Here is a 14764-nt window from a genome sequence, read left to right as displayed (position 1 = left end):
GGGGGGTCGAGCCCCCGGGGTTCACTGCTGTCGGTCGGTCTGTCAGTTAGCGCCGTGTCACACGATGAACTCGCATGCCACGCTGAAGTGAGGATTGCATTTAAGGGCTACTACAACTGTATACACCAGATTCATACATCACTCCAATGCTGCCAGCCGCCGCCGCACCCGCACCCGGGCCTCGCAGCTATCCATAAACTGAGAGTATACTCCAGACACGACACCGTCCCTCCACTTGCAGCCCAGTGCCGTACAGCCTCACCTGCTTCACAATGGGGTGACTGGCTACACCGGGGCTGAGCCCTTTTCGGCTTTTTGAAGAAGCTGACTACCCTAGTCCTCGGACCAATCCATGTAATCCTCCTCAAACAAATGTCACATGTGACTGCCTCTCGACTCGGGGCTTCACTGATCTGGTGCGTCACAGCCGGGCTGCAGCCTCCCAAAGATTCCCCTTCTCAATCCGCACTAGATTAATAACCCGCCACAGCCCCTTCTCTTTCCTCCCAAACACACCCCGCCCCGCCCTACAGGCCCGCCATCTCTTGCCATCGCCACCGCCGTGGCCGGAGGGGCCCCCCTTAGGTGGAAGGTCGCACCCCATCCCTGTTGAGGGAACATAGCTCTGGGGCTTCCACCTTGCGGCGGGATGAACCCCTACAGGTCCACATCTTCGGCAGTTCGTCCGTCTGTAGGTCCGCACACTCGGAACAGTTCACTGTGGTCCACGTAGCCGTACTTGCGCATGGTCACATCTCGCCCCCGTGTCACCAGCAGCGCCTCTCCCACCACAGCTCCAGCCACACATCTCCGTGCGCTGCCCTGCCGCCCCCACGATGGGTTTTGCCCGTCTGCACCAGTGATCATTACACGCCCCCACTGCCTCAGGACACCACCCTCAAGCCTTTCCGCTTCGCCAAGTTTTTTTTTGCCGACGCGCTTTGTTCTCGACATACACACAGTCGCGCAGTTCCTTACTACCCCTCCTCAAAGCGCTGCACATCCATATCCGCATCAACACTGACGCAAAGGAACAGGCGGTGGTATTGCTGTGGGGCTCACAACAATCCCTCGTTCATGCTTAACCCCATCAACATCCGCACCACCGTCCGTCTTCTTTCCCAATCCAGCCGTATCCCCTCTTTTCACCCCTCCCAGCTCACTCCCTCAGCCCCCAGCTCGCCCCCTCTCGTGCCCGCTCCCTTACGCGCGCGCAAACTGCTTTACGACAGTTGGGTCCGCCCCCACGGCCCCCTCCCTTGGCAGCAGCTCGCACTGGGCAAAGTGCTGCAACAGCTGGTCAGCCAGCACCAGCGCCACCATGCTCTCAACCATAGGCACAGCGCTGGATGGGGGGAGGCGAGGGAGGCGGGGAGGAGAGAGGGAAGAAGGGGGGAGTTATGATGCTGGAAGGAAAGGGGAAAGAAATGTTTGTATTTAAACATGCAGAAGATATCAAGTAATGAGCGCATAGGAAAAGAGGGGTTGGAGAAGGGACAACGCTGGATAACATATTGTCGCAGGTCGCGGTGCATATCGCCAGTGCGAGACTTGGAGACAGACAAAGCGCCGTGTTCGTGTTCGTGTCTGTGTGTGCGCGCGGGGGGAGAGCCAGGAACAGGGTTTCTAGGTGTGCAGCAGGTGTCCCTCCTCTTTCCCGTCCCTTACCGCGGTACGACGCACGGGTCGTGTCGCCCCCGCGCCCGCAGCTCCGTCTCCTGTCCGTCCCTGGTGACGGTCCGCTGCTTGATCCCGATGGTGGAGGTGGGCTTGAAGGCCACTCGGATGACAATGTCCTCGCCGTTGCTCAGACCGCCCTGGACCCCCCCACTCCGGTTAGTGCGGGTGCGAACCTGCAGGGGCGGAGAGGGGGAAATTGGAGAGGGAGGGACAGCCGGGAGGGGGCAGCATGAGACGAAGGGAAGGGTCTTCCAGTAAAACTAAGACGGACCGGAAAAATGTACGTTGGGTTAAGGGAAGTGGGGTTGGGGGGTTGCGGCGCGGAACAGCTACTTATCCGGAACGGGTCTGCTAACTTGCTGGTCAAGAGCAGCCAAGAGCGCGGGCCGTTGGAACGCCGCGAGCCGTCCCTTCCTGTCTGCGGTGCTGACAGCCAGGTCACATCCCAACAGCCAGGTCCTCGCAAGGAGCACGAGTGCAATACACATACACATGCACTGCTTGACAGAGCCACGTAGCCGCCCGTCGTCGCCGCCCCATCACCCCCAGCTGCTCCCAGTGCCCGACCCCTTCACTACATGTGCTTACGGGAATTCCGTTCCCGAAAACTAAACCTTTGAACACCCGTACAAACTGCCAACTACCCTAGCAAGAGTTACTCCGTACATTCCCAAATACTGATGAAAATGCCCCGTGAGCCATACCCCTCCATGAGCCGTACGATCCCCTCCCCGGCCCCTCCCTGCCAACACATTCCCACCCACCCTGCCATGCTCGTCCATGTAGAACTCGTCATTGTGCTCCGACCCCAACATGGCGGCTCCCCGGAAGCCACTGCCAATCTCAAAACCCTGATCAGCGAGTAACGGGTTGGAGAAGGAGAATGAGGTCAGGGCAGTTAAAGTTAGATCATCAGTCACTCGATATGCCGTTACAGCAGTTGCGCACATCGCCTGTCCAGCAACAGAACCGGGGTCACAGCGGAAAGAGGATAATATGGCCATGACGATTAGGATATTACTGATGGTGGTGGTGGTGATGGCGGTGATGACGATGCAAACCAATAACAATGCAAAACCCAGGTGCCAACGTCCAAAGGTTCAACTGCCTAAATCCAAAGACAGCATGTCAACTCCGGAAGCAGTTCCGGAAGAAACTGGAGGGCGCCTCTCCAAAACCTCCTCCCCACCTGGCCCTGGGGGGCCAATGATCGGGTCTGCTCGCCTTCCCCTTACCCTCCCCTCTCCCTTTCCCCTCCTACCTTTGTGGCCGGCAGACTGAGCATGGCCTTGGCTAGCTCCGCCTCCAGCTTATCGAACACGGGTGACCCCAGGCCCTTAGGGCAGCGGCGGACCACACACGTCACCTCCCCTCCGCAGCTCTCACCCCGGGTGCGGACCTCGTTGATGGCTGCGAATGGCATGACAGGCGGGAGGGGAGGTGGGGGAGGTCGAGGTTGTTGCAGAAGGGGCCGGACGGATCGGCGCGCTAACAGCCCGCCTGACGCGCGCGCCTGCCCCCAGTGGTGTCTGCCCACACGCGGAGGTTAGCAGGCGTCCTTATTCACTGTTAACCTAATGCTCTTAGACAAGGGCGAATGCCCCCCAACCCCCCACTGGGTACGCCATGTGTGGTCACAAGGCACAGGACGCCTTCCCTGCATCAAAACCCACCCCCAGCACCTCATCACCCCCTCAGCCTCCCATCCCTTTCGCCTCCTCCCCCAGCGCCAACCCCCCAGCCCAGCAGCCCCACCATCGATCATCTTCGTGGCCGCCTGCTGGTCCGGGCACCTCACAATGTTGGACTCCACGTCCTCCAAGGTAAAGGAGGCGAGGTCCACGTGTGACTCGATGTCCCGGACTTTGGACACGAAGGCGAGGATCTGACAGCGGGTGGGAGGCAGGCAGGGTCCCGCGGGTCGGCAGGTCGGGGTGCATCATGATGGCGGTCGGGGAGCGGGAACGGTGCGCACGTGGAGGTGGTCTCACTAGTGGTGATGTGATGTGGCGTGATGTGGTGTGCCCAACATGCAAAGGGGCCAACGGCGCTACAGCGGCCTCGGTAGAGGAGGGGTCAGGAAGGGCGAAGTGAAGAGAGAGGTGTGTTCAGAGCCGACAGCATGCAGGACAGGGAACGGGAGTAAAGGAAGGGCACGCACACATTTGGAACAGGCGGGGGGGGGTGAAGGGGGCCCTGAGGAAGGAAAGCCGGCCAAGGAGGAGACAGGACAGAACCACGTGGGAGCCACGGCTGATTTGACGTGGCAATAGCAGTATAGCATCGCACACGACAGCCGGGAGATTTGGATAAAGCACTAAGAACCCAGATGGGTAGCAGGCATGGCCGAACGGGCTGCCATGGAAGGAGGCGGGGCGGGAGGGGGTGCACCCGAGGCCGAGCTGGTCGCAGACGTGACGCCGGCCTACCTCGGTATCACCGATAACCTTAAGAAGCTTCTTAGCCACGGCGCCTGCGGCAACCCGGCCAATCGTTTCTCGTGCTGAGCTGCGGCCGCCACCAGCTACCGCGCGGATGCCATACTTGAAGTCATAGGTGGCATCAGCATGGCTTGGCCTGTAAGCCACTGCCATCTCTGAGTAGTCTTGCGACTTCTGGTCCTTGTTGCGGGCCACAATCGCAATTGGGGTCCCGAGCGTGATACCGTCTACCACGCCCGAAAGGATCTCCGCAATGTCATCCTCCTTGCGTGGCGTTGTGATAATGCTTTGACCAGGCTTTCGGCGATCAAGCTCCAGCTGAATTTCATCTTCGGTAATTGGGAGACGTGGCGGCACACCATCGATAACACCGCCAACCCCCTTTCCATGAGACTCGCCAAAGGTTGTCACACGAAAGTTGTTTCCATAGGTGCTACCAGCGGCGTGCACGCTAAGTCGAAGTGAGCGGGAGCAATGGCGAGTGTAGCCGACGCGCGCACGGCGCCCTAGAAGACGTTGAGTAACTTCCATTTTTTAGGTCACCAATGCCAACAAATTGCGCAGCTGTTGTTTGAAATCAACCCTGCTCGTTTGCTCAAAGATCGTTTGTGGAACCACAACGAACTGCGTCGGTTTGGGCTGTAACCGAGGCTAGCTGCTTAGCGATGTGCATTGAAATACAGCAACGGCGGACTTGCACACCAAGCTAATATCTAGTTGTAGGTAGCATACAACGCAAGTCCGGTAGGGCGTAACGTAGTGTTTCCGAAGAATACGCTTTAATATCTTCGTGCGCTAATTGAATAGTACTAATCAAGGGTATGTAATGCTCTGAAAGCCAAAAGGTGGGATTCAATTGGTGACTACCGAACAGCAGCAGATGCCGGCATTAGACCGGCACATCGTCCATATGCATGCCAAGCAGCTTCATGTGTCCTATTCACGTGCTCACTTGAAAGGTTGTCATTATCCCCTGCGTTTATCGCAATTGATTAGGGCAGCCTCCGGGACCTCGGCAATAGCGTTTGTTCCGTACACGACGCACACTTCACACACACCAAATCATGAATTGACTGCTCTCTGCTGACAAGCCCTCATCCGATACCCCCTTCACCCCATCCAGGAGCGTGGCAAATCAATCTGAGGCACAGCGGTGCTGATGACATTATCAGCTGCACTCACCACCATCGCTGCTGCCGCCACTGCCGTCGCGGTCGTCCTAGGCACGCGCCAGCTTCGGCGGCGCATCCGACCCCAGAAGCCCTTCCTGTCCGTGTTCGCTGACACTACCGACCAGCCCTTTCCCCACCTGCCGCCCCAACCGGACGATGACGACGACGACTTCCAGCAGCGTTGTTGTGACTCTGGCTGTAGCAGCGGCGGCAGCGGTGGTGACAACACCGTGGCAGCCTCTACAGCTGCTGCTCCTGGAGCTACAGCCGCAGCGGCCGCCGCACCGCTACCTGAAGCAGCTCCAGGAAGACGTGGAGCTGCTGCGGGTGGCTCCCTACCTGCGGTGCACCCCTACCTGACCCGCATTAAGCGACTTATGGCCTCCACAGAATGCCCCATCCTGCGCCACCCGCCGCAGCCCCCACCGCTTCCACCGCAGATAACGAACCAACCCAAGCCGCCATCCATAGCACCGGCAGCAGCGGCACCACCACCACCACCAGCAGTAGCAGCTGCTGCTCAGGGCTGCTCCACCTCGGGGTCGAGGCCCGCTGCGACCCGTGGGTCAGTCCTCCCAGGTTTCCAGCTCCACTGGGTATCGAGTCCCAAGCAGCTGTACTGGCTGGGTCAGAGGCTGCGGCAGGTAGGCAGGTAGGCAGGTAGGCATAGGTAAGTAGAGGCAGGTAGGTAGGTAAGTAGGCAGGTAGGTAGGTAGGTAGGCAGGTAGGTAGGTAAGCAGGTAGGCAGGTAGGCAGGTAGGTACTGTGTGATGTGGCGCTGCTGTGTGGACACGGGGAACCTGGCCGTGATCTGTACAGCTAATTCTGTCGTATGTTTTTCAAAAGAACTAAAATGATAAAGCTTTGGCGGAGGGAGATGACGGAAAGGGAGACGGGGTGAGGGAGAGGGGAAAGGGGAAACACAAAACACCACTGCGCGTCCCCTTGGTTTAACCCTTTTTCGTGCTTCGGACGTGTCAGCAGTTGACTCAGTGCCTTTTGTATCCCCGGCATCAGCGTATGACTTCCCCTTCCAACTCCTCTGCCCTCCTCCTCCCCCCTTTTCGCCACCCACCGGCAGGAGCGGCAGATCGGTTTGGACACGGAAGCCTCCCCACTGCTATGCTACCACGGCAGGGTGTGCCTCATACAACTATCAGTCTGGGACGACACAGCCTCCCCGTGTGATGGCGGTGATGACGGGGGTAGCAGCGGCTGCAGCAGTGGCAGTGGCGGTAGTGGTGGTGGTGGCGGGCATGTGTGGCTGGTGGACGCTCTGGCACTACGTGGCCATGTGGGCGCTGCATTGGGTGGGCTGATGGCGGACCCACGGGTCGTGAAGGTGAAAGAAATCTGGGCCAGCACGCATCTGTACATCACTTTGCTTTGTACCGCATCATGGGTGGGCCAACCAGATGCACCCGCTGCGTATATGTGCTCCACTTCAAGATACACAACTCCGCTCAACGCCCCCAACCAACACCCCCAACCAACACCCCCAACCAACACCCCCAACCAACACCCCCAACCAACACCCCCAACCAACACCCCCAACCAACTCAACCGGCAGGCCCTCATCCTTCGCACCTCTTTTCTTCCCCCTCCCGATCCCCCAACCCGACTCCACAATATCTCATCATGCCTTGTACGGCTGTATCCGCGGATCAGCTCACACTGAATATATAGTTTTCCCAAGCCGCCTCCTGCCTTGTATCCTCCTCCTCCCCACCCTCCCCCCGCCATCTTCCTCCCCCTTCCGGTGCAGGTGCTGCATGGCGGAGGTAATGATGTGGTTTGGCTGCAGCGGGACTTCCGCGTGTACCTGGTCAATGTGTTTGACACGGAGAAGGCCAGCCAGGCGAGTGGGGGCCGGGGGGAGGGGGCCGGGGGAAGGGGGCATCCGGAGGTCGTTTTGCACCAACAGTACCCGTGCGACTGGTGTGACCAGTGGCGGAGTGTGAGATGTCGTGGAAGGGTGCATTACGTCAGGAAGATGAGTCGGATGACTAGAGGACAGCTTCAACGAGGACGAAGCTCTGTGTGCCTTTGTGCTTGTTGTGCCGTACGAAACTCTTTGTGGCGGCTCTTGTCGACCTGTATGTGAAAGTGATGGGGTTCGCTGGGGCAAGGCTCCCACACTGCCGCTGCTGCTGCAGCTCCTGCCATCGCTCCTATTGCTGCTGCCGGGGAATCCTTTCGAAGCTCACATGTGTGGCCCTGCTTGTTTTTGGTTGTTTTTGAAGGTACTGGGCTACGAGAATCGTGCCCTGGCCTCCCTGCTATCGCGCATTGTGGGCCTGGATGTGGGGGCCGAGAAGGCGGCGGGGCAGCGGGCCGACTGGAGGAGGCGGCCGCTGCCACCGGCACTGTTGCGCTACGCTGCAGCTGACGTGGCGTATTTGCCGTACCTTGCTGACGTACTTCGCAGGGAGCTGGCGGCGCTAGGACCACCCGGTGGGCCGTGTGTGTGTGTATGTGGTGGGGGGGGAGGGTAGTGGGAAGGAAAACCCCGAGAGCCCGGGGCTGGCCACGGTGGTAGAGCGGGGAAGATGTGAAGACAGTGCTGCAGTGATGACTTTGAGCTGCTTTGCAGCCAGCCGACCAACTCACCGGCGGTTTCTGTTACAGTGCACCGAACCGCTCCTCCACCTGCCCCCTTGTCACCATTCCACCTGTCCCCTCCCCCTCCCCCTCCTCCTCCTCCTCCCCCTCCTCCTCAATACACCTGCGCCCCCGCTACCGCCCTGCCAGGACGGGACTGGCCTAATCCCCCTCCTCCTCCTCGCCCGGCTGACCCGGTACTGGGCCACCGGACACCCGCTGCTGGGGAAGAACCCCCTCAGCGGCCAGGAACCCGCCACGTGGCTGCTCCGCTGGTGGGGCCGCCGCCGCAGCAGCTGCAGCAGCAGCAGCAGCAGCAGCAGCAGCAGCACATGTGCGGCAGGGCACCAACCCAGGGAGGACCAGTAGCTGCAGCGGGAGCAGCAGCAGGCCCCAGACCCATGTGTACGGCACTGGGACAAGCGGTGCTCCGAAGCCATCAGCTGAGTCTCACGCTATACAAGAAGCCGCTGTCGGATGCGGCGGTAGCGACGGGCAGCGCTGCCCCCGCCGGCACTGCCACGACTGCCGCCGCTGCCGTACTGCGCAAGTTCTTTTCTGCTGCAGCACTGCCGCAGCAGATCGTGACGGCGACGTCGGGCGCAGCCCCTTCTGGTGCAGCCGCGGTGGCGGGTGCAGCCGGAGCGACGGTTACGGCGACGGCAGCGGCAGCAGGTGCCGTACTGGCGCTTTGCCGCTGGCGCGATGCGACTGCTCGTCGTCTGGATTTGGGTCCGCAGCGGCTGCTGCCGGATGTGGCAGTGGCGGCGCTGGCAGCTGTACGGCCCCCACCTGCTGGCGGGCAGGCGCTTCTGAGGTTGGTTTCGGAGCAGCTGGCGGCGGCGAACCAAGTAAGTGGAGTGGGTGTGGGAGCTGTGGACCGAATTTGACCGTTCGTATGACCTCCCGGGTGGGAGGGAGAGGTCCGACGTGATGCCACCAGGTGATGCTGGTACACAGCTGTACGGTAGTTCACGGCACCTAACCGTACCGTTTGACCGTACATTATCCTGGCTGCGGGCCTCCTATGCCCAGGGTCTGCAAGCCGAGCCGTACACTGCGCGGTATGAGATCTGTACGGCGCTACGTTCCCAAGCTGAGGCACTCAGCGGGCTGCTGACGGCGACAGCGGCGGGCCGGCTGACGGCGGCGACGGCAGCAGCATCGGCGGCGGTCTCGTCGGCGGTGGAGGCGGGGTCGAGAGCCGTACACCAGCCGGGCGACCTCGCCGCGGCCGGAGCCGCTGGTCGCCGTACCCGCCACGACCCGGCCGCTGCTCGGGAGCGTCGGAGCTGGCTGATTGAGAAGTTTAGCGCCAAGACGCAGGTGGATGGGTGGGTGGGTGAGTGAGTGTGTGGATGGGTGGGTGGGTGAGTGAGTGTGTGGTGATTTCGCCTTCCTCCCTACCTCCTCGCCCCCCTTCTCCCGCACCCTCTCTCCCGCCCCTGCTACAGGTGTATCAGAACTGCCGCATGCTGAGTCACGAGGGGCAGTTGCTTTGCTTCTGTGACTCCCGGAAGCTGAGGTGGTACTTGAATAAAGGGCTGGCAGTGCAGGTGGGTACGCGGGGAGAGGGAGGGGGGAGCGGCCGGCTGGGAGTGATGTGTGAGGAGGTTACGGCTGCAGGGCTGTGCCGCCGTGTGTGCTCTCATTCGCCGGCGGTTGGTATCGTTATCCGTCGTCGTCCTCCTCGTCCTCCTCCTCCTCGTTGTCGCAGCAGCGGCGAGAGCGAGGGGGCGGCGAGGGGGCTGGGGGGGAATGGACGCGTCAGTAGGGGGGGGGAATGACCCACACGGAGGGTGAGGTGAGGGTGAGGTGAGGTGGTTAGGTTGGGTTCATATGCTGGTGGGTCGCAGCCGCGTACCTCCCCCCCACTCCGGTGTATTGCCCTCCGAAGCTAAATACACGTCTTGTCAAGTGCCTCCCCCCAACCCCCCTCTCCACATTCCCCCCGGGGCCCCACAGGTGTGTGAGGACCCCCCCACCATCCAGTTGCTGTTCGAGCACCAGAATACCGACCAGAAACTGGGTGAGCAATTGGGGGGTCACCGGGCCACGGGGCGGGAAGGCGTGAGGGAGGGTGAGGGAGGTGGGGGGTGAGGGAGGTGGGAGGTGGGGGGTGAGGTACAGGAATGTGGCCCTGGCGCCTTTTCATTCACGAAGAGGTGGAGAGATCCTTTAAGCCTTACCGATGGAGCCGCGCACTGCAAACCCTGTGCTGCCAGCTCCTCCTCTGCACCCATCGCCCGCCGTGCCCCCCTACGCACTTATCACCCACCCACCACCCGCCACAGGCACCGACGACTTCTATACGCAATCCAAGTCCAATCGCTGTGTGGGTTGCGGCTGTAGCAGCCACTACCTGCGCTACCGGGTGCTCCCCGCCTGCTACCGCCGCCACATGCCCTCCGCCCTCAAGAGCCACCGCTCACACGATGTTGTGCTGCTGTGCATCGACTGCCACGAGCTGGCACAAAAGGTGGGGATTTGGGGGCCCCTGGGCGGTTGGGTGTGGGGAGTTTCAGGGGAGGAGAGCAAAGGAGGGGAGGTGGGTGCTAGGGAGTCCGGGTATGTGTGACGGAGGACGTGTGTGTGGTGATATGTATGTATAGCGGGCTGCACAGGGCTCGGGGTGTGTGTGGGTGTGTATCGGCGTCTTTAGCGGATGAGCGAGGTGTGGGCCTCGCTTCTCCCCCCCCCCTCCCCCTCCTTTAGTTTTTTTTGGGGGGGTTGGGAGGAGCACTTGCATACCGACAGCCTTTCAGTATCAGCAAATCCGCCTTTTTCTCCAGGCCAGCAACTTTACGCCACCTTTACGACAGCACTATTTTACTGGCCGCCTTCACTACTACGTTTCTACACCTACTTCTTTACGGATTGGCTATACTATTCAGCTTTTTAATTCTGGCGGCTTAGGTAGGTAGGAGTTCCAACATCAACGTCACTTCGTCATTCCGAGGTCACAGTCGTCACAGTCGCCACGGACGCCTTTCGGTCAGTTTTTACGTTTGCTACTCTCTTGCCCTGGCAGCAGCTTCAATCGTGTGTGGTTCGTCTTTCCCCCCTCCAAAAGTTTCGGCTTCGGCCCGGCGAATGACTGGGTTCGGGTCATTCGTACGGCAACTGCGGTCGAAACTCCCAGCAAGCAGTATTGGTCGGTCGAGGAAGTGGTTCCGTGTTCGGCCCTGGGGTGCGATGCTTACCGAGGGTCGCCGCCGTTCACTTACGTCATGCATTTTTTTTGCATTGACGTACACGACCCGCCGGCCGCATCTTCACGTCTCGGACTACTTCTTCTCGACTCCGTCGTCATGGTTTCTCTACTCACTTCTTCTTATTCTTATCCTATTCAACCGCGACTTTACAACCAGTTGCAACTTTACATCACAGCCGCAAATTTCACTGCCAGCCGCGAATTCCGAAACAGCCGCGATTTTGCTGACAGCCACTTTTTCGTCAGCCAGGTCACACCGCATATCGGGAGGTTGGGTATGGGCTGTTTTTCCTGGTTCTGGCTATGCCTCGCCAGCGCCAGCGTCGTCTTTTGAAGCTCGGATTCCTGCGGACGCCGAAACGCTGGATCGCTGTGAAGAGTTGCGGGGCACGGCGCGTAAATCGTCCTTGGCAGGTGAGTCCAAAGGGTGGTTCGAGCTTCTTTGGTATATCGCGTTGGCGTCGGTAGGCTAGCCGGAATAGAATAGTCGGGTCGGTCGGGTCGGTCGGGTCGGTCGCGCGTTTTAGTTTTTTTTGGGGGGTTGGGAGGAGCACTTGCATACCGACAGCCTTTCAGTATCAGCAAATCCGCCTTTTTCTCCAGGCCAGCAACTTTACGCCACCTTTACGACAGCACTATTTTACTGGCGGCCTTCACTACTACGTTTCTACACCTACTTCTTTACGGATTGGCTATACTATTCAGCTTTTTAATTCTGGCGGCTTAGGTAGGTAGGATTTCCGACATCAACGTCATTTCGTCATTCCGAGGTCACAGTCGTCACAGTCGCCACGGACGCCTTTCGGTCAGTTTTTACGTTTGCTACTCTCTTGCCCTAGTAGCAGCTTCACTCGTTCGTGGTTCGTCTTTCCCCTACAGGGTCCACCCACAGCCTTCCAGTAGCACCTTCTCCCACCCGCTTCCCCTTCCCTTCCTGATACCGCTGTTGCTGACCTCCGGCCCCGGCAACCCCCTGTACACCGGCCCCAGGTTCCGCACATGTTTCGTGGAGGCTCTACAGCCGCAGTACCTGCCCCCCGCCTGGGGAGTGGCCACTCGGCCTGCCGGGACTTCGGACCCTACTCCGTGTATGCCTCAAGGGAGGGCCCCCAGCGGCAGGAGGAGTGTGGAGGTGGGCATGGGGAGGGGCATGGGCAGCAGGGGTGCCATGAGGAGGGGGAGGGGGAAGGGATGGATTGAAAGCCGTGAGGGCAGGAGCAGACAGAGAGGGTTTGGAGGCGGGTTCAGGTTGACATTTTAGGGCATTGTAAAGCGCCCTTCGTGGGACAGGGCTGGAGCGTGATGGGCGGCGCCGTAGGCAGCCAGTATGCCAACGGTTCCCCTCCAGGGATTCCAGATGCCAAGTCTTCAGGGGAACCTATCTGTACTTGTATCGCTCTCACCACCACCAGTATCGTACTCGAGTCTCCACATCCAATTCCCCACGACCCATAAAACCCAAATTGAATGACCACCCAAAGAGCTTTGTGGCGGGCTTTGGGAGGGAAGTTGAGAGAGCGCTATGTGATAGATGATATTGAGGTTTTCAGGGAACACTTTGCTGCACTATTAAATTCAGGTGTGGGGGAGACAGGGCCTGATGGTTTGATTCGGCTTATTGCTCAGTCCTGCCGTGTTGCGTTACAGTAGCTGAGCCGTCAACCGCAAGCGCAATTCATTAGCAAAACAACCCGTTGCGAAACCCCCTCCCAACACCAACCCATTGTGAAAGTTGCACTAGTGGCCGATAGTAATGACAGGTCTTGAAAGGACCCACAAGTGCAACGATCGCTGGTCGGTATAGGTCAAGAGGGTCATCGCCCATGCCCCAGCCGCGGTGCTGTCTTCACCATTATGCTCTCGAAACCTCCGCACTCTTCCAGCACCCCGCTTCTGCATCAAGCTGCAATCCGCACGGTTGTTAACGGCAGCGGTCACACCTTCAGAGTGCAGTGAGTGTGTTCCAAAGCGCGGAGACAGCCCTGCCTCCACAAAGAGCCTCCACAGGGGCCCCGGAGCAGTCTGTATGGTTGGGTGGGATGGTTGTGTTGAGCGGCGTGGTATGCTGCTCCAAGCTCGGCATGCCATCCGAGTTGGCCACGACCCAGCGGAGGGAAGGGATGGTGGTGACGATGCCGCACAACCCATATCGTGTCCATCGGTGCCGCTTGCAGCACACACGGACCACTACAAGTGGGGCACGATATGTGTATCAGGGTCTGCATTTCAGGGGTGGCACTGGCACAAAGTGGGCGCCGTCGGCAAAGTCCACTGGGAATGCAACCGTGTACCATCTTGGCGGGTGGATACCCCTTGGGTGACCCCGAGTGGACGGGACTATGCCCTCTTTGAGTAACACAGACTAGCTTGGACGAGCGGAAAAGCTGCAGCCAAGACTAAGCTATCACGACTATTACTGTAATTATTACGATGATATGATGACTATTATTATGGATTTTATGGATTTGGGCCACCAGGTTGCATGAGGCCCGAGAGACATGGTGGACCAAAGCCGTGCCTGGTGGCGGTTGCATGCATCAGGGCTTGTCCGATGATTGCGAAGGCGGAAACACCACCCAGCGACATTCGCACCCTGTCGCATGTCAGTATCTGGTGAAATTGTAAGGGGGAGCATTAGGTGACTGCTGTCGATGTGACTAAGGCAACTGCAAATTATCCTCGTGACCCCACGGTCTGCCCAGTTGTGCAAAAAAAGCAGGGTTTAGCAGCCAAACGAAAGTGCCATGCTACTTGAAGAGCGCGTCCGCGAACTGGTGGCACTCAAGAGGGAAACAATCCGCTAAGAGATCCAAGCCCTATTACCAGAGCAGTGGTGCGCACGCGTCATGTGCATGGCCACAAGGGGTCCACCTTTGGATCATCAAGTCTTTAGCAGGTTGGCTTTGATTGTCACCAGCACCCGCTGGGCGTCCAAGCACCCCTGCCGAATGAGGCTCGGTAACACATTAAACATCGCCGACAGTTCCAGGAGTCTGAGATGGACCCTCCAGTTCCGATACCCACCAGCCCACAGCAAGGGCACCGTCCTCAAGGACCCAACCAACCCAGCCGCCATACGAAAACTCGGAACAGCATCTGTGTGGATGGCAGATGGGTGCGCGTGGGTAGGTTGCCAAAAGAGTTTAACCCACCCTAGACTGCAAAGAAACGAGCACGATTTGGCGACTCCGACAGCTCATGGCTGGCGGCAGGACCAGACCTGGACCGGTAAAACTGTGGACCACATTGGGGCAGCGATAGCGACATGCCCGAAAGGTCCGCGATCTCATGCACCCAGTAGGGAGTACAGCTGTTGAACGCTGCGCAGGTTCAACCATCCTCTGCACTGCGAGTCTCATCCTTTCGGTACGAATGGAGCCGTTGATGGTGTCAACCCGCCCCCAAGTATTCCGTCCACTGCTCAGGTTCGAAAGGGCATTCCTGGTTACTAGTTGATGATCCCCCGTTAACCAAGTCGGTGAGAACCCGCTCTCGCCGCTGGTAGGGCGCCCGCACCCTGGTGTGCGAAAAAACCCCAACAGGCTGGTGCCAGCCTACTGGGCACTGCACAACCTGGGAAAATTCGCCCTTGCTGTGCAAAGCCTAAATTGCCGAGCTTCCTTTTGCATATCAATGTGGTGATAGCCGGACTTCTG

The 14764-nt window shown here is 59.4% G+C and overlaps 2 protein-coding genes across 2 annotated transcripts; one reads left to right on the top strand and one right to left on the bottom strand.

Moving 5' to 3' along the window:
- Positions 1-401: 401 nt before the first annotated feature.
- On the bottom strand, positions 402-4652 carry VOLCADRAFT_82898 (uncharacterized protein; the record flags this gene model as incomplete). The annotated part of the gene is made up of 6 exons (XM_002954581.1): positions 402-1345; positions 1669-1853; positions 2445-2531; positions 2942-3090; positions 3436-3565; positions 4110-4652. The coding sequence occupies 6 exons, from the start codon at positions 4650-4652 to the stop codon at positions 1204-1206; spliced, it is 1236 nt and encodes a 411-aa protein (XP_002954627.1). The 3' UTR covers positions 402-1203.
- A 628-nt stretch (positions 4653-5280) lies between these two features.
- Positions 5281-13464, top strand: VOLCADRAFT_106481 (uncharacterized protein; the record flags this gene model as incomplete). Its single annotated transcript, XM_002954649.1, has 14 exons — positions 5281-5937; positions 6375-6635; positions 7059-7250; positions 7450-7747; positions 8045-8169; positions 8338-8745; positions 8930-9220; positions 9349-9450; positions 9860-9983; positions 10189-10373; positions 11424-11522; positions 12099-12240; positions 12992-13060; positions 13283-13464. The coding sequence occupies 14 exons, from the start codon at positions 5281-5283 to the stop codon at positions 13462-13464; spliced, it is 3135 nt and encodes a 1044-aa protein (XP_002954695.1).
- Positions 13465-14764: the final 1300 nt, after the last annotated feature.

This window comes from Volvox carteri, assembly GCF_000143455.1.
Source record: "Volvox carteri f. nagariensis unplaced genomic scaffold VOLCAscaffold_44, whole genome shotgun sequence".
NCBI lineage: Eukaryota > Viridiplantae > Chlorophyta > Chlorophyceae > Chlamydomonadales > Volvocaceae > Volvox > Volvox carteri.
The sequence above is the reverse complement of the archived record's forward strand: the minus strand, read 5'-3'. Positions and strand labels throughout refer to the sequence as shown.